The 19,672-nt window shown below is 43.1% G+C and overlaps 3 protein-coding genes across 8 annotated transcripts in view; 1 reads left to right on the top strand and 2 right to left on the bottom strand.

Moving 5' to 3' along the window:
* Positions 1–10,835, bottom strand: part of LOC132396761 (SH2 domain-containing adapter protein F-like) — a 116,769-nt gene extending 105,934 nt beyond the window's left edge. Inside the window, exon 1 of the mRNA XM_059974629.1 lies at positions 10,247–10,835. Within this exon, the coding sequence (XP_059830612.1) occupies positions 10,247–10,726 (480 nt within the window). The 5' untranslated portion in view covers positions 10,727–10,835. The remainder of the gene's footprint in view (positions 1–10,246) is intronic.
* LOC132396762 (uncharacterized) lies at positions 81–7,021 on the bottom strand. Of its 2 annotated transcripts, none has more exons than XR_009513104.1 (2): positions 6,351–7,021; positions 81–824 (listed from the first exon to the last, which is right to left on the bottom strand). XR_009513104.1 is itself a non-coding variant. In XM_059974630.1 (2 exons), exon 2 carries the CDS (start codon positions 3,304–3,306, stop codon positions 2,209–2,211), a length of 1,098 nt encoding a protein of 365 aa, XP_059830613.1. In that variant the 5' UTR covers positions 3,307–4,925; positions 6,351–7,021; the 3' UTR covers positions 1,968–2,208. The 2 variants fall into 2 exon arrangements, 1 of the variants encoding a protein (XP_059830613.1); XM_059974630.1 differs by lacking the exon at positions 81–824 and adding an exon at positions 1,968–4,925.
* Positions 10,436–19,672, top strand: part of LOC132396763 (uncharacterized) — a 247,435-nt gene continuing 238,198 nt past the window's right edge. For 3 of the 5 annotated variants that reach the window (XR_009513106.1, XR_009513105.1, XM_059974631.1), the window contains exons 1-2: positions 10,436–10,573; positions 11,441–11,521. The gene's annotated coding sequence lies outside the window, so the exon portion shown is untranslated. Of the gene's footprint in view, positions 10,574–11,440; positions 11,522–11,570; positions 11,590–19,672 lie in introns of those variants that run through there. The other 2 variants (XM_059974632.1, XM_059974633.1) reach the window with 2 other exon arrangements.

Raw genomic sequence — 19,672 nt, 5'->3', positions numbered from 1 at the left:
AAAAGAGAGTGCACCTCTGATCTGGCTCTCAGCAGATTGAGATTGTCGTGGTTTCTCGTGCCCCACAAATGACAGGAGACGCAGAAGATTCTTCAAGAAGGGTTAAACTTTAATTTGCAAATCAAAGCTGAGACAGTCATTGAGCTAGTCACTGATTGCCCACCAATCCTTGGACATAGCATTTTTTACAGCTATCTCCTGGTTTAGTTGTATTAGCATATCCAATCGGTCTACAGTTGCGTATCACACGTACATCCGCCACTATTGTTTCTACCCATTGACTTAATCATGTTCTAATCTACATCGCTTAGCTACCTCTCATTAACACACCATTGTCTTCTCCATTCTTAAGATTTCATTCTCCTACTAAATTGGGTACATGCATAGCAAATAGCAAGTTTCAAAGCTGACTACATAGTTTTGGTTACACAGCAAATAATGCAACTTTTATACTCCAATATATCCCCCCTTTGAGACCCAGAGGGTCTTACACAGAGAAAGAAGACTAAGAGTCTGCGCACAAAAGCCCCAATAAACTCAAGCACTTACTCCCAAATCTCGGGTTAAACTATAATTTTCTGCGCCAAGACCTCAAAATATTCTCTCCCTCTTACCCTGGGCCGCTGAGCCAAAACCCTGTCCCTTTGTACCTGAGACAGGGAAAAAAAACTCAGAAGCCCTTACAATCTACTCCCACACTGTCGTTTTGCTCTTGTTCATCCTGCAGGTGTTGTAGGCTGTACCGATACATTTTCGGTGTTTTTCCACTAAGCTTGCTTCAGTAATTGCCATGAGCATCGGAAATTGTTTGGTTGCAGCATGCACTACAAGAGATTTGAGACAAGGAACAAAACAGCATAGTACAAGCGCACAGCTCAACAATACAATACTGACAGTTACTGCTATTTTAGTCAGCCATGCTCCCCATCCTCCGAGTCTATTTTCCAACCAATCAAAGAACTGATGTTCAAATCCTGCATTCTGTTTGACCTCCGTCCGCAGATTCTTTAATTTATTCATTGGTCTGGTGAAAGACCCTTCTGGGCTAGTATTGTTCAGTATGAAAGTACAGCACTTCTCTCCAAACATCACACAAACTCCTTCTTTTTCTGCCAACAGCCAGTCCAATGCTTTCAGGGTTCCATTAATTCTCTCTACCATGCCCTGCGACTGAGAGTGTATACATATCCAAATCTTTGCTTTATCCTCAGCGCCTGTAGTACCAGTTTGACCACTTTCTGAATAAAAGCTGAACCATTGTCTGAGCTAACTTCTGTAGGTATTCCAAACCTTGGGATCACTTCATTTGTCAGAAATTTTACCACTGTCTTTGCCCCTTGATCTCTTGAAGGTACTGCCTCCACCCATCTGCTAAATCGATCAATTACTACCAGCATGCATCTTTTCCCTCTCACTGTCTTTATCATGTCTACATAATCGATCACTAGATGCTTAAATGGTCCTTCAGGTACAGGAATGTGACCCATTGGGGTTGTAATTCCCTTTCGAACATTATTCTGTGCGCATACCTCGCACTGTGACAAGACAAAGTCCACTGAAGCCTGTAAATAAGGTGACCAAAAACCATCCTTCTTTATCACTTCCCCCCTTGCACAATGGTCCATCCCATGCGCTTCTGAAATCAGAAACGTCAGTAGAGGGGTGGGCGCTACCAACAAACCATCTTCCGTGCTCCACAAGCCTTCCGGGTTCTGCTTGGCCCCCCTTTTTCTCCACATTGTCTGTTCTGCCAAAGTTGCCTTACCTTGTATTTCAATTAGGTCCTCTACCTCAGGTTCTGGAGTTAGGCTTACCTGGGGGGCAATGACAGCTGATGTACACCCAGACGCTTTTCTGGCTACCTCGTCCGCAGCTTGATTTCCCTTTGTTATTACATCATTTCCCTTTTTATGTGCCTGGCATTTTACTATAGCCAAAGCTTTAAGTTTCATTATGGCTTTTCTAGAATTTGCTGACAATGTTGTATGGGATCACCAGTACTTTTTTTAAAACCTCTCTGCTTCCACACTGCCCCGAACAAATAGCATACTCCATGGGCATATGCCGAATCAGTATAGATGTCTACTTTCTCACCTTCCATCATTTCACACGCAGCTGTCAGGGCTTTGATTTCCGCTAGTTGGGCGGAACATGGTTGGGGACAGGACTCCATCCTAATAATCTTATAGCTCGACTGATCCTGCTGCACTACTGAGAACCCTGCACTGTCGATGCTATTCCCTCTTCTGCTTCTTGTCTTAGAGGGTATTGTGGTCTCCTAGGTGAAATTGCTCCCCTTTTCAGCCTTATTTCCACCGGACTAGCTGTTTTTATTTTCCCTACGTCCGTGTCATGCTGTGACCACAGAATAGAAGGCAACTCATCTAACCTTTTATCTTCCCGCTGGCCTCTTTCCTTTCCCAGCAAGGGCAGGTGTGGTTGGGGAGTTATTTCAACCTTTCTCCCTGTCCCTACCATATCTACACTTACCATTATTTTAATGCAATTGTTGTCTTCTGATATCCACACCTCTGGCGTGATTTTCCTCCACACTGTTACGGTTTCAACACTCGTAACTAAGGGTCCTAAGTCTTTAGACTGATATCCCTTGTTTACCAACAATGTTACGTGGGGCGCAGCCTCTGGTATAGTGTACCATTTTTCTAAAAAGGTGTTCCACTTAACTTGTAAAGCTGCCCTTTGCTTTCCAATTATCACAGCCTCCCATTCCAGGTGCTGTTGGGTATATGCCTCTAGGTGCCATCTCTCCTCTAACTCCCTGTTCTGAGTCTCGTCAAAAATCACTGCACAATGTAGCTCAGATTTGGGCATTACAGCCCTGGGTAATATAGCCTGCATGCCCTTTTCCCATTTTTCCCAGGTTTCCTGAAACTGATCTGCGATGTCTCCTATCCAAAAGACATTAGCCTTCTTGTCTTCTCGCACTGTCAATTGAGCCCCTGCTCTTTCCACACTCAGCCCATTTCTGGTGCATTCTAATTTTAATTCCTGTTTCAATAAGGCATCTCTGCCTAACAAATTAATCGGAGTTCCTTTAAATACTAGCACCGGCAAAACAATTCCTTTATTTCCCATTCTCAACTGCACTGGAGCCGTGCACTGTGTCAACTGTGTTTTCCCTGAGAACCCTACCGTCTTAATAAACTTTCCTGACATGGGAAGGTGAAGGGCATACTGTGGCTGTACACAAGTGTACGTGGTTCCAGTATCTATCATCATTGGTGTCAGTTGCCCTTCTAACATAACCTGAACAATGGGTTCCTCGCCTGCCTCCCTTGTTATCATTGGGTAATGTCCCTTTCCACTCAAGTTCTCGGGGCACCCCTAATACCTCGCATAGGGGTCCACAGGTCCGCTTAGGCCTGTGGGGGCTGGTCCTTGGCTAAACTTTAGTTCCCTTCTTATCGGTTCCTGCTGGTGTGTGTCAGGCCATGGTGTAAACAGACAATCTCTTCTCATGTGACCTATCTGGCTCTCTCTCTACTTCCGCAAGTCACTCCCCTACCGCCTCCTTCTGCTCTTCTGGGCTTCTGCCTCCTACCTCTTCCCCACAAATTCTCACAACCTCTCTCTCTCCACTTAACTCTTGCTCCTCCAATGAGTCACCTTCTTTTCTAGTCTGTTTATTTCTATAGTATAACCGATACTCCTCATATTCCTTTTCCTCTCTCAAGTATTTCATCAGTTCAATCCCTTCTTCCATTTCTCTCTGTGCCTGTTCCACCTTTATCCTTTCTGCCTGTATCTCCTTCCATATCCCCGCTTTTTCCTTCTCGTATTGTTTTTTTTCCTCCTCATTATCCCAAACTTGTACTTCTCCCTGCATGTTTACTGTTCCTGTCAGCAGGGGGCACTGCTTAGGGGTTCCTTCCTCATTATAGGGAAGGGGTTTCTCTGTTTCTGTCGCATCCGGGTACGGAGCTGAAGCCAGTTTCTCACTGTACCTTCCTCTCTCTCTAACAGGCTGTTTCTCCAGCACCTTAGTGTCTTCCTCGCTTGTAATCAATATTCTACCTGTCCTCCTCAGCCTTTCTCCCTCCGTTCTGAAGAGTTTTAGCACTTCCATTTCTCATTCTCTTTTTTGCCCTCTTTTCTTAGATTTATCTTTTGGTTTGTAATTTTTAATTAGTCCCTCCATTTCTTCGCACAAACTTACATCAAACGTTCCTTCTCTTGGCCACTTTGTGACCAGGTTTTTGGTTCATTTTTCCCCATTTTTCTGAAGTTTTTGTGATCTCATATTTATTTATCAGGAATTTTTTGCTCAGAATCTCTACTGCCGTTCCTTTACCTGTCATGTTATTCTCTCTTTTTAAGGTATTTCAGAGATTCACAGTTTGTTTACTGGATAATATTATTTACTCTAATTCTATGCCTAGTCTATTGTCTATCTACCAGCGCTTTAAACTATATATTGGACTGTCCTTGTTTCCTATTCTGTTCTGCCCGTACAGATCGCTATTCAGAGCGGTATCCACAGAACTTTCTCTTTGCACCTTATCTATTCAGACCCTTATCTTAAGGCGGTATCCACGAGGATTTTTTCCATTTTTCCTTTCCCTGCCCGTTCAGACCGTTTTATACGAAGTGGTATCCACAGGGACTTACCAACACCACTTGGAATTTTTCTTAACTTAACTTTTTATTGTACTTCTCCTCACTGCAATATTCTTGAACAATCACCTGAGCCTCCTGTTAACCCCCAATTCTGCCAGATTCTTTGGACCGGAGAGACACTTCGGCAGTGGTTCCACACTTCTGAGACTCCAAGACCTCCCCAAAGCCAACAGAAGTCTTAGTCTAAATTGTCGCAAAAAGTGCTTACCTTTTGTTTGGGTGCACCCTGGTGCCAATTTTGTCGTGGTTTCTCATGCCCCACAAATGATTAGGAGACACAGAAGATTCTTCAAGAAGGGTTAAACTTTAATTTGCAAATCAAAGCTGAGACAGTCATTCAGCTAGTCGCTGATTGCCCACCGATCCTTGGACATAGCATTTTTTATAGCAATCTCCTGGTTTAGTTGCATTAGCATATCCAATCGGTCTACAGTTGCGTATCACATGTACATCCGCCACTATTGTTTCTACCCATTGACTTAATCATGTTCTAATCTACATCTCTTAGCTACCTCTCATTAACACACCATTGTCTTCTACATTCTTAAGATTTCATTCTCCTACTAAATTGGGTACATGCATAGCAAATAGCAAGTTTCAAAGCTGACTACACAGTTTTGGTTACACAGCAAATAATGCAACTTTTATACTCCAATAAGATCTCATGGTTCATCCAGGGCTTCTGATTGGGGAAGACTTTGAATGATTCTGGAGGACACACTCATCTTACAACTGTTTTAATAACATCCATGACTAGCATGGTACAGGCAGTACCCAGTTTACGTACGAGTTCCATTCCTGAGTCTGTCTTTAAGTCGGATTTGTACGTAAGTCGGAACAAGTACATCCGGTATTATTTAGCGTCAGTTAGTCAAACGTTTGTCTTACTATATAGTATATATTTTACCTTTCTATGCATATAAAACATTTAAGAAACGTATGTATTCCAATAATTAAAATACTGCATTGCTTAGTAATAATTGTAGCTACCATCGGGGCAGGACCTTTCACATGCTCCATTATTCTCACTTTATCCGTTATCCTTTAAAATTGTTCCCATTGTTGACTGACTAGCCTTACGCTTTTCCAATGACCGATGGTGTTTCACCTCTTTCCAAATGCTTTATTATTTCCACTTTATTTTCAATCGCGATCGCTTCCTGTCAATGGAACAGAAACACCGCAGGCGGCAGGTCCCGAGATCCGCTGGGTCCTAAACTCCGCCGCACTGAGACAGGTTAAATGGGACAAGTGGGGGCTGTGCTGGGTTTGGATATTTGATCCTCCACAATATTCTGCATGGGAATTTAAACTGGAGAAGGCAGTGGTTTTTTTTTATGAGGTCGAGTTGTGAGCTCGACATCAACCCGGCACGGATGGTACGAGAGTCACTGGATCGACATCAACCCGGCACGGGAGCGATCTGTCACTAAATCGAACTCGGGGACCTCCGTTCTCCAGCCCGGCGCTGATTTCACTGCGCCAACAGCTGACCAGAACAGGCTGGGGGGGGGGGGGGGGGGGGGGGCGCGTCAGGGTGAATCTTACTAAGAAAAATTTAAGCCAAAAACAAAGTTGAACACCCAAAACACTCAACACAGTGCCAATGGCAATGACTTAAAATGGCAGACGGCGTTCTCCTTCCTCGGTTCGTAAGTACAAGTTGTCTGTAAGTTGGACATTTGTAACTCGGGGACTACCTGTATACTTACTTGGATCCATAGATGAGTCCTTGAATAATGCCCAGTCCATTGACTCGAAACAACCCCACAGTTGCTCCTCTGCATCCTGTGACCACCTCTTTGTTGTCCTAATCTCTGGAGCGTTGCTAGTTTGCCTCTGCCTGATGAAGGTAGGAGAAGGAGCGCCAAGTGATCTGATTTACTGAAATGCAGTCTGGGCATGAAACGGTGGACACTCCTTATCTTGGTATAACTGTGGTCTAGTGTGTTGTGACCTCTGGTGCTACAGGTTATACACTGATGGTAATTGGGCAGGGTTTTCTTCAAACAAACCTGGTTGAAGTCCCGAATTCCCACACTATGATTTGAAATGCATTGGGTTAGACTGTTCTTTGCTCGGCGACGGCATCATGCAGCATCTTAAGTATTTGATTATAGAATGCCACTGGTGGTATGTAATCTCGGTCAGGATTATGGAGGTGAACTCTCTAGTTAAATAGAACAGGCGACATTTGGACCATTAGGTTATTTATGAGATGGACCAGAAATTGGCAATGCCCGCATATATTGCCATTTTCCAGTCCATCCCCAAATTGCGCCCAGATCTACCTGCATGTCACGATGCACTATTTCATTCTCTGTGGAGCTGTGAATGAAAATGAATACCCGTGTCATCAGTGATTATCCCACCTCATCCTTTTATGAAAACGTCCATTCACAAAATAACTCCCACACAAAATGGTGAAGTTTACAGGGTAGCTTGTTGGACTAGGAGAAAACATTCCTCATGCATAGGCACTGCCACAACAATAATTTATCTCATGGACACCAAAATCCAATTAAAATTCAGTGAAAATCCCCACATATTGGTTCATCTCAAATGCAGCAATCTCATACGTTTGATCACCCCCCCCCCCCATCACTCCAACTACTGCTAAACTTCGGTAATCAATATTTTCTCACTTCCAAGCATTTGCTTCAATGCTTTTCTTGTCTGCTGAACTGCAATCCTCATCAAATGAACGTAATAGAATTCAAGGTCTTGTTCACTGGCATCGTCAACAATCATCATCCCCAACACCACAACATGTGAAATTCATTATCCTCGTCACCACTTCACTCCACAATTCACTGAACTCTGGAATTTTTTCCTTCACGTACTCTATGCCATAATAATTCCCAAGTCATTCCAGTCTTTAGAAGTTTCAATTTGATATTGAAATAATATCACAAGGACTCTTACGTCTCTTCCACATTTCTGATCACTTCATCCACTTCTTATTTTTACCAGCATGGAAACATACAGCATGCAGACTCAGCCACTGAGTCCATATGAACCATCCACTTAAATTTTACCTAATTATCTTCAAAATTACCCTCAAAACCTACCTGCACACTTGTGTCAGTTCAGTCTACACAAACACCTACAGCTCTACAGCTTCAATTAAACAGGATGAATTCATTCATGGAAAAGCACAGCCCACGGACAACCGTGATGCCAATTCAAAGTAATCCCATCTTCCTGCACACAGTCCATATTGTACCAACACCCCCCCACCCCCACTATTCTCTGCCTGTCCAGATTCCTTTTAAATGTTGCTATCAATTAAGCTTCCACTACCTGCCATGGTAGCACATCCTAGGCAGTTCTAAAAAAAGCTTCTTTGTAGCTTACTCTCCAACAACTTAAAGCTACTTCCCTTTGTTATTTGACACTTCCACTGTGGGGAGAAGACTCAATCTATCTTTTCATAATTCTATGCGCTTCTAGCAGGATGACCCTCAGTTCAAGAAAAAACAATCTATGTCTATGTATCTATCTTTATTCCTGTCATGAAAACAAGTTGCTGAAAAGTCACAACTTCTGTTAGCAGGAGACAGCAAACCTCAAGCAACACACACAAAACGCTGCAGGAATTCAGCAGTCAGGCAGCATCTATGGAGAAGCAGTCGATATTTCGAGCCGAGACCCATCCTGAGTCCCGAAGAAGGGTCTTGGTCGAAATGTCAACTGTTTACTCTTTTCCATAGGTGCTGCCTGACCTGCTGAGTTCGTCGGAAATTTTGCGTGCGTTGCTTGAGATTTCCAGCATCTGCACTTTCTTGTGTTTGAGACTGCAAATCTCAATGCCTGTCAGTGCACTTGGTAATTCCGTCAATCAAGGCGCTTGGCACAAATGCAACGTTCTACACCCACTGGAATATATCAATAGGAGAGAATTAGTCAGAGCTGTAAAGCACAGCAAAAGGCCCTTTGGCCTATCTCATCAATGTCAATCATGATGTCTCCCTGAGCTAGGCCCATATTCCTCTAAACTATGGGTTCCCAACCTGGTGTCCACAGACCCCTCAGTTACTGACAAGGCTCCCTGACATAAAAAAGGTTGAGAAGCCCTGGTCTAAGTCTATCCTAAATGTCTTTTAAATATTATACCTTTACCTCTTCCTCTGGTACCCATTACCCATTGTGTGAAATACACCATGTGCTCTGTAAACCTTTCACCTTTCATCCAAAAACCTGTTCTCTTTAGTTTTAAACTACACTATTCTACCGGGGGGAAAAAAGACTATCCATCTTTCCAACACCCCTCACAATATACACCTCCATCAAGTTACCACTCAGCTTCCTTCACTCCAAGGAAAATGTTGCCCAAACCTATCCAGTATCTCCTGATACTGCTAGCCCTGCTGTCCCAGTAACATTCCTGTGAATCTTCTCCACTCTCTCTCCAGCTTAATAACCAGAACTGAGCAGTCACTGCAAAAGCATGAGCAAGGTTGGTAACAACAAACCACTCCAAACAGGTCTTTGCATCATTCTACCATTTTGTTCTAGCCATTGTACTTCATATTAGAATGCATTTTCCACTTTCTCAGTGTTGTTTATGTGCTTATAAGTCGTCTGAATCCATGCCTGTTTGTTATGCTGCTACAAGCAAGTTTTCCACCGTATATCTCATTGGTGGGGAGATACAGCTCTGCCAAAGGAGGTGCAAAGCACTTCTTCCCTTTGCTACTGCAGTTCACCCTTGGGTAAATGCACCACTTGCTTACCCTGCCCTTCCTCCTCATCTCCCACCATCAGGGTCACGTGAAGCCATGGGAGCAGGTGGTAGATGGTTGTATGAGCAGCTGGTGTATATCAGAAATCCTGGTTATGCGCCCACTAACGCCAGGCAGACAATTTCTGAAGAGTATTGATAATGGCTGGGGTCACCCATCTTGTAAAGACACTGCCCAGGGGAAGGTAATGACAAACCACTTCTGTAGAAAGATTTGCTAGGACCGTGATTGCGGCACCTAATGAATTTCACTGTATGAACGCTTCAATAGACGTGCATTGTTTTCTCTAGAGCACAGGCTGAGGGGAGAGCTCATGCAAATCATAAAATTACGAGAAACAGTAGACAGGATAGTTGTCCTTGCAGGAGAACATTCAAATACTAAAGAAAAAAATTTGTAAGGTGAGAGAGGGGAAATTTTAAAGGAGATGTACGGGTTAAGATTATATTGCACAGAGCTGTAGATGTCTGGAACAGAACGGTAGGGATAGTTGTCAGCAGATACAACAGTGGCACTTAAGCTATTAAAAGATATCGAGCGCTATGTTCTAATCTAAACTCGGACTTGGAGCCACGTTCTTGGACTCTTAATTCCATCTCCTTCAGTTTCTGTCACTTCAGTGATTTTTGCACTACAATTTGCGCCATTCTGCATTTATTGCACTCATTCTTGTATTTATTGTTACTATGGATATTCTTAACACCGTGAGCTTCAGGCAACAAGGATTGCATTGCAACCTGGTGTACATGACGAGAAACTAATGCATAGACATGATTCACTCTTGAAGAGTTTACAGGCAATCGGTTCTGGACTGCTTTAAGAGACAGAACAAACTAATTATAAGAGTTGGTGTACGCACTCACCTTGTCGTCGGGTTGTGGCGGCTTCCGGGACGCGGTGGCCGGGCTGCTCCAGTTGCCGACCGCCTTTTCGGTCACCGCCGTCTCGTGTATCTTGATGAGCCGTTGCTGAGCCGAGCCGATGCACTTGGCTCGGGGGGAGGAGGAGGAAGTGGCCCTCTCGCTCTGGCTGCGCTGCAAAATCGGGGATCCGCTGGCCACCGGGCCCTGGCGACAGCCGCCCTCCTCCCTCTCGTCCTCCGGACCCAGCCACATGGCCTTGAGGCGGCGCAGCGACGACCCCGGGCCGTTGCTGTACGGGTCTTCGAAGTCCCGCTCCTTCTGCAGCCGGTAGGCCCGCATCAGGTCGCTTTCCCGGCACGATCCCGATTCGCCGCGGGGCTTCTTCTTCTTCTTGCCGGCCGCTGCCGCCGTCTCCGCCTTGACCGGAGCCTTCGCCTTGTAGCTACCCAGATTGAAGTACTCCCTCAGCCACCTCGCCATCTTCGTGCAGATTAAAATATCAGCCGGGGCTGTCCGTGGGTGCAGCAGCGAGCCGTCCCGTCCAGTCCCCACCCCGACCTGTCCTGTCCCGTCCCGCCCCGGGCCCTAGGCGCTCCCTCCCCCCCAGGCCCCGTAGCTCGATGCCCCTCCACCACACTCCCTCTATCCCATCGGGAGCAGCGCTCCACTTTTTTACTTCATGGTTTCCTCCCAACACCCCGTCCTCCAACTTTCAGCTGCTGCCGTCGGGTTTAGGATTGCAATTATTTTCTACTTCTCAACTTCCTGAACTCGCTGCCAAGCCCCAAACCCCATAGCCTGCATTCTGGTGCCGATGGCCAATCGCTCCGTGCTAACTCGCCTTCTCTCCGCCTCCACCACTCGCACTTGACTCAGTGCTAACCTGCCGCTGCCGCTCCCCCTTGGCCAAGCAGTCCCCGCCTTCGTTGCTCACTCTCTAGCACCTTGTCACGGTAAACTCGGCGCTCTCCGCGTCTCCAACCAACCAGCGCCACCACACTCCACTTTCTCACATCCCCGTCCCCGCTGGCTCGCCTTGGCTCTCCGCACGTCGGGCGCAGCTGCTGGTGGAAGTGAAAGGAATGTAGTGTGTTCTGCCCCTGTACAAACGTCATTTGGGATTTTTTGGGGGGGAATTTTCAATGGAGAAAGGGATGGTTACTAATTGAATCATGTTGGGTTACTTCATTGCAGGATGTGTATTTCTTTCCCATCATCTGCGAGGTAGCGCTATTGGGACATGTGCGCATTTACGTTTCGGCTGCTAACATACCTGTGAGTCCTGTTCGGAGATATAGGACAGTCTTTTAAGTTGAGTTCGTACAAGAAGTGCAAGATCTTTTGTACGTGGAGGTGGAGTTGAATTATTTTTGCTATCATTTTCAGTAAAATTCCTGCCGTTAATTGCTTAATAATTTAGAGAGGCAAATATCCGAAAGTTCCAGAATGTTAGTTTTATTTTGAGGACCTTTTATCAAAATAAAGGCTCTTGAAAAAGAAATGAATTTTATCAGATTAGGAATACTGTGTGTATTTACGATTTTCATTTCTGCAAGTGAGTACATAAACTGGAAACGGGAGCGAAACCTACTTTACATAAAGGTGCATTATCCTTTGGTCCCGATGTTGATGATAAGGCCGGCGCTTGCTGCCCGTTGCGATTTCTCTGTGTGAATATTAATTTCTTGGAGATACTGTTTTGGAATTATCATCCAACAACTAAAGAAGCAGGAGACAGGGTGGGAAGAGGAATAGTCCAGGTAGCTGTGAGAGTCTATAGGCTTATAGTAGATATCAGCAGATAAGCTGTCTCCAGAGATGGAGACAGAAGGATCCAGAAAGGGGAGGGAGGTGTCGGAAATGGACCAGGTGAATTTGAGGGCAGGCTGAAAGTTGGAGGCAAACGAAAGAAGCAGCTTGTGATGAGAAACTTCCGCGGGGGGGGGGGGGGGGGGTGGGGGGGGAGTACAGCAGAAACTTTGATGTGCCAATCTAGTGGACCGCTTGATCCTGGATAATATAGTGATATAGTGTCTGCTATAGAGCCACAGGAGAGAGATTGCATAAACTCTTACAAAAAAAACCCCCAGAAAACTCTCAAAAGTTAAACAGCATTTGCAATCCCCTTCATCAGAACTGGGAATAGAGGAAAATAAGTTGGTTTTCACAAAGTACACTGCAGATGCTGTGGTCAAAGCAACAGGTACAACAAGCTGGAGGAACTCAGCAGGCCAGGCAGTGTCCATAGAAACGAGCAGTCAACACTTCCGGCTGAGACAGTCCTGACGAAGGGTCTGGGCCGAAACGTTGACTGCTCGTTTCCACAGATGCTGTCTGGCCTGCTAAGTTGGTTTTCAGTTGTCAGGTAGGTGAGGGAGAGATGTGCCAAAGACAATACTTCTGATGGGAAGATACCAAATGGTTTATTGTAGCAGTTAAGGAGAGGTCAGGATAACTTATATGGGCTGACCAAAAAACAAATGCGGGTGATTGCAATGCAGATCACCTGGTTTTATTACCATTCACCATCCTGTTCTCGCTCTGACAATTCAGTCTGCACTGATACAATGAGGATCAATTCAGGCTTGAGGAATGGTCACTTTCTTTCTGTCAGGGCACATTGCACTTCACCCACCCCACCCCATACCTCTTGATGAGGTATCGAGTTCTGGAGTTGTCAGTAACTTGGTCTATCTTTCAGTCTGTATCAGAGCTGGCTATTTGCGCCTGTCATCATTTTGACTTACTTTTTTATTTTCTGTTGGCAAAATCTGGCCTGTCCCACAGCTGCATTATTAGCAGCATATTGTACAAATAACGAGAAATCATCTGATCCTAACTGATACAGAGCTGGCACTTCACATTTCTTGATCCCAAGCTATCAAACATTTCCTTTGACATGTTCTAAGAGCACCAGCTTCAAGGACATTGTAATCAGACTTTTGAACAAACCTCTCATATGATAAAAGATTTTCTGATCTACCTCATCATGACCCTTGAACTTTATTTATCTGCCTACGTTGCACTTACTTTATAAATGCAATTATATGTGGACTGATCTGTCTGGATGACACCCAAGCAAAAGCTTGTTGCAGTACCTTGGTGCATGTGACAATAATAAACTACTACACACTCTTCCCTCACCCTCTCTGCTACTAAAAACTTAACTGTTTTCTCCCTTTCCCAGTTCTGAAGGAACCTGTTTATGAAGTGTTAAATGTTTCTCTTGCCATAGATGCTGCTGGACCTGCTGAGCTTTCCAGTGTTGTTTTGTAATTGGTTTAGATTTCTTGAATCTACCATTTTTTTGTTTATTTGTATTAAATATTGACTTGTAGATGGTAGAACAGCTTTGAAATTAGGGAGATGAGCCAATTACTAAGGAGCCTTGAACCTGCTCCATTATTAACGGTATTAATGTGAATGGTAATTTAAACCTCTGGGAGATGTTGGGCAAGTTGGCAACAGTGACATTGTAAGAATGGTAGTTGTACTCTCTTGTGAGAGGTGGTCTGTGCTCTGGCAGTAGTGTCAAGGAAGTTACTCATTAATTATCAACTTCAGTCTCATTACAAGTTCGAAGTAAAATTTAAATACATGATACCGCATACAACCCTCAGATTCTTTTTCTTAGCAAATTATTGAACAGTAACTAAGCGAGATCAATGAACACAACTGTGCAAATGCAAATAGCAATAAATAACAAGAGAATGAAATAACAAGATAAAGAGTCCTGAGTGTGAAACCATTGGTTGTGGGAACGCCAGAAGTAGAATTAGTGCAGTTATCACATTTTGTGCCAGAACCTGATGGCTAAGGGATAGTAACTGTTCTTGAACCTGGTGGTGCAAGTCCTGAGGCACTTGATGGCAACTGAGAAAAGAGCCTGGCCTGGGTGGAGAGGATCTGTGATGACGGATACTGCATTTCTACATTTTCGTGTAGAAGTGCTCCATGGTTGGGAGGGTTTTACCCAAGATGTACTGGGTTAAATCCACTACCTTTTGTAGGATTTTCCTCACAAAGGCATTAAAAAGTGACTTTATCTTAAATCTTTGTTTTTGGATTTCAGCTGAAGCATATATATAGATAGGAACAATAACAGTGTTTAAAATCTTATGTGTGATATTTGTCTCACCAGCTTCAAATATGAGGTGTAAAATAGATTTCTTACATAAAATTAAATTTATTGAGACTACACTTCATAAGCACTGGGAACAGATTTTTAAACACTTGTTGATCATTAACATACAACTGATGGCTATTTCACATGCTATGATTGTAGAGGTATTGGCCAGATCCAAAAATAAAAAACAGCGTATTCCAGTTGAGCCAAATATCCTGTTTCTTTGCTGTGTTTTCTAAGGTGCTGCCCTGCTGCTAAATTGCAATAGTTAATCTCCTGTGTTTTTCTTTCAAGAAATTGCTATACTTACACTAAGTGTTCATTACATTTGTTTTAGTCAGTGAAATACAGTGACTAACTTTTTTTTAAAAAATATCATAACTCTAATTAAGCTCTTGCTTAGAATAAACAATTCAATGTTTAGAGTGTCTATTCTTTAATGTGAACTGGAAGTTCTTAAAATATAAAAAGTCAACCTTGATTCATTTTCTTTTTTGGAAGCATTGTGTTTCACTTAGACCTTTCAATTAATCTGTCTAAATAATTTTCACTCTCAATTTTATTCCTGTTAATTTCTCATTGATTTAATATTCCCCATTTACCTTGTTGAACATCAAGCTTCTGCAAGTGCATGCATAAACTATTTAAAAACTATACTTTCAGTAATATTTAAATGAAAGAGTATGATAGTTGTGCTAATTAGACCATAAGACTTAGGAGCAGAATTAGGCCATTCAGCCCATCGAGTCTGCTCCTCCATTCCATCATGGCTGATTCTGGATCCTACTCAACCCCATACACCTGCCTTCTAGTTATATCCTATGATGTCCTGCCTGGTCAAGAAACGATCAACTTCTGCCTTAAATATATGCAGGGACTTGGCCTACACCACAGTCTGTGGCAGAGCATTTCACAGATTTCTGGCTAAAACAAAATCTTCCTTACCTCTGTTCTAAAGGGTCACCCCTCAAATTTGAGGCTGTACCCTCTAGTTCTGGATACCCCCACCACAGCAAACATCCTCTCCATATCCACCATATCTAGTCTTTTCAACATTCGGTAGGTTTCAGTGAGATCCCCACACAGTCTTTTAAATTCCAGTGAGCTGAGGCCCAAAATTGCCAAAAGCTCCTCATTTGTTAACCCCCTTCATTCCCGGAATCATCCTTGTGAACATCCTGTGGACTCTCTCCAATGATAATACATCCTTTCTGATTGGGCCCAAAACTGTTGATAATACTCCAAGTATGGCCTGACCAGTGTCTTATAAAGGCTCAGCATTGTCTCTTTTATATGTACTATTCCCCGTGAAATGAATACCAACATTGCATTGGCTTTCTTTACCACAGACTCAACCTGTAAATGAACCTTTGGGAGTCTTGCACGAGGACTCCTAAGTCCCTCTGCACCTCGGATGTTTGAAACTTCTTGCCATTTAGATAATAGTCTGCACTATTGTTCCCTCTACTGAAATGCATTATCAGTCATTTCCCAACACCTCCACCTATCTTTGTATCACCCGCAAACTTTGCCACAAAGCCATTAATTCCATTATCTGAATCACTGGCATACAGTGTGAAAAATAGCAGTCCCACTACTGAGCCCTGAGAAACACCACTAGTCATCAGCAGCCAACCTGATATGACCCCTTTCATTCCCACTCGCTGCCTCCTGCCTGCCAGCCATTCCGGGCTGTCCATGCCAGTATCTTTCCTGTAATGCCATTGCATTTTATCTTGTTAAGCAGCCTCATCTGTGGTACCTTATCAAGCACCTTCTGAAAATCCAAGTAAATGACGTCCACTCCTTTGTCCACCCTGCTTGTTACTTCCTCCAAGAACTCGGGCAAAATTTCCCTTTACAGACACCACACTGACTTTGAGTTATTTTATCATTAACCTCCAAGTACCTTGAAACCTCATCCTTAATAATAGATGCCAATATTTTCCCAACCACTGAGGTTAGACTAACAAGAGTAGGCCATTCACCCCATTGAACACGTCCTGCCATTCACTCACATTATGGCTGATCCATTACCTTAGTACCACTTTCCAGCACTAACTCTAAATGCTTTGATTATCTTAATGTTTAGATCTCTGCCTGGAAAATATCTAGTTACTGAGCCCTCCCAGCTTTCTTGGCCTGGAATTCCAAACGTTTCCAACCCCTGTGTGCAGAAGTTTCTCGTCACTATTCTGAATGGATGACATCTCATCTTGAGACTGTGTCCCCTCACTGTGGATACCCTGGCCAGGAAGACATCAGCTATATGTCTATAATGTCACCCCAATCAAAACTTGTCAGCATTTTCATTCTTCCAGACATGAGGGCATATTTGCAGTCCACTTTGTGTTACATATTCTGTTTTTACCTCTCTCAACACCTACTGATTCCCAGGAATAAATACAGTATGCTCTTCTTGATCTTCCTCAGTCACAAATTTATTCTTCATTGGGTAAAGACACCAGACGTACACAATCTCCCAATGGCCACACATTTTAATTCCACATCCCATTCCCATTCTGATATGTCTATCCATGGCCTCCTCTACTGTCAAGATGAAGCCACGCTCAGGTTGGAGGAACAACATCTTGTATATTGGCTGCGTAGCCTCCAAACTGATGGCATGAACATTTACTTCTCTAACTTCTATTAATGCCTCTCCTCCCCTTCTTACCCCATCCCTGATGTATTAAGTTTTTTTTTTCCCCTCCTCTTTTTTTCTCTGTCACTTTGCCTGTTCTCCATCTCCCTCTGGTGCTCCCCTCCCCCTTTCTTTTCCCTAGGCCTCCCGTCCCATGATCCTTTCCCTTCTCCAGCTCTGTATCCCTTTTGCCAATCACCTTTCTGGCTCTCAGCTTCACCCCCACCCCCTTTGGTCTTCTCCTATCATTTCGCATTTCCCCCTCCCCCTCCTACTTTCAAATCTCTTACTATCTTTCCTTTCAGTTAGTCCTGTCGAAGGGTCTCGGCCCAAAACGTCGACAGTGCTTCTCCCTATAGATGCTGTCTGGCCTGCTGTGTTCCACCAGCATTTTGTGTGTGGATGTACACAATCTTCCAGGAGAAGTGCTATAGTAGATAAATGGTGTCTAGACCATTGACCAAGAAAGACTAGTTTAAATCAAACCATGACAATGTTGGAATTTAACTTCAAGAACTTAAACAAATTACATGTTAAAGAAAACCAGTAAGTGTGATGAAACTATGGATTATTATTAATAAATAATCTGGTCCTTTATCTTTTGGGGGGGGGGGGAAAGCTGTCCTTATCCATTTTGCCTTATGTATGACTCCAGACTGCCCTCCCCCAATGTGGTCTTGATTTCCTCAGGGTCAGATAATAAATTACATCAATATCTTTTGAATGAATGAAGAAAAGGAGAGACAATGGCGCAGCTGGTAGAGCTACTGTCTTGCAGCTCCAGGTTCAATCCTGACCTGGGGCATTGTCTGTGTGAAGTTTGCATGTTCTCCCTGTGATCACGTGGATTTTGCCTGGGTTTCCTCCCACATCCCAAAGGTGCAAATTGGTAGGTGAATTGACACTCAATGTTTATGTGAGTGATAAATTTTGAGGGAGCTGATGAGAATGTGTCATGATGAGAATGAAAAATTAGCTTAGTATACGATTAGTAGTAATGATTGGCATGGAGGCAGTGCAACAAAAGCCCTGCTTTAGCATTGTGTTTCCTCAAGACCAATGAGATTATTTCTCCCCCCCCCCCCACCACCCACAACAAAATCTGGACCAGAGTAAAAGTGATGGTAATTTTTTTTTTATGTCACTCAGAGGAACAACAAGCCCAACAAAGGGATCTGGTACGTTTCCTGTTTTGGTACGGACAAGAGAAAACAAAATGTTTTTGCGAAACCTGTGACGTATTCTGGTAGTGGTTTGGTTGTTTACAGAGGCAGGATTGCTGAGGAGAATGATGTAATTCCAAATTCAGTATTGGTCTCTTTTGACAAGGCATGCTCCAGGAGATTGAGAACTTGAATGATATGATGAAAATTGAGTTCATCAAGTTTTGCGGTGGTAGTTTATCCCCAAAGTATACTGTCCACTTTCATTATAGTGATCTGGAATCTTTCATTGTGCAGTATTTTTAAATCAGATCTGTGCCAAAAACATTCAGAGATTCTATCTGCATAATTTAAGAGAGAATAATTTTGACTTTTGTAATTTTCACTGTGTTACTTGTAAAGATTTACACTTATTCCATATTTGGTTGATACTCAACCTCTAGCAGATCTTAAAAATAACAAAGCACCAGTATGTATCATACATTTGTTAGTTACCCAATAAAAACATTTCCTAAATGTCTCACTGAACTACTCCATTGAATTATTTCAGAAAGTTAAAATTTAATGTTGAGTCTGAACGTATTCAATAACCATGACATTCCAAAAAAATGCTTAAAGCATAATTGTGCAATGATATGTAGCGTGTTCAATAGATGTTTTACTTTCTCCTTACCAATTCACGTTGCAAGGATATCATGTTTTCAGGTAGGAAACTAGATCGAATGAGTGGAATTTGATATAATAGATATTAACTGAAAAAGTTTTGAAAAATCCCATTTAAGTTATGAGATGCGAAACATTTTTCTCCTTCATAGAAAAAAATAATGATTTTTCATTGAGATAAATAATTATCTCTTGCAAGATAATGATTTGTTCCAATTGAAGTTGCATATTTAAATAGGCCTTCGCCAGTGAAATGCGGGCACCAAGTCGAGTCTCTGTGGTACATTGTTTGAGACACATGAGAAGGATGAGAAATTTTGCGCCAGAAACACTTACTGGATTCTTTAGCATATCCAGTTTTCTCATGAAGATACAGACTCTTTCTGGGGTTTGCCCCAGCAAATCCTATATTGCCTCATTCGTATGAGCATTATTCAGGGTTGTACGTAAATCTAAATTTTATTAAACTACACCTATTGTGAGTTATCTGGGACTGTACATTCGAAACAAAAGGTTAATCTCGGAGACTGAACACCATAGAATTCCCAGGATTACACTGTCACACCAAATTATGATGAAACTACGGATATTAGTGATGCATTCCTTGAGTATGGAAGATCAAGAAGGACATGTGCTAAAAATTAGACCCAGATCTTTCATGAGTGTACTCAAGAAATGTTTCTATTTGCAAAAGGTGATGGATGTTTCAAAATTGCTTCCTCAAGTGGTAGAGATGCACTAGTTTGAAGGATTAGTCTGGATACTATAATGCTAACAGCTGTTGTTACTCAATGAGACTGGAAAACCAGGTTACTCTACTTCAAGCAGAT

This window comes from Hypanus sabinus, chromosome 7 (genome assembly GCF_030144855.1).
Source record: "Hypanus sabinus isolate sHypSab1 chromosome 7, sHypSab1.hap1, whole genome shotgun sequence".
In the NCBI taxonomy this organism is placed as follows: domain Eukaryota; kingdom Metazoa; phylum Chordata; class Chondrichthyes; order Myliobatiformes; family Dasyatidae; genus Hypanus; species Hypanus sabinus.
This window is presented reverse-complemented; position numbering and strand designations above follow the sequence as displayed.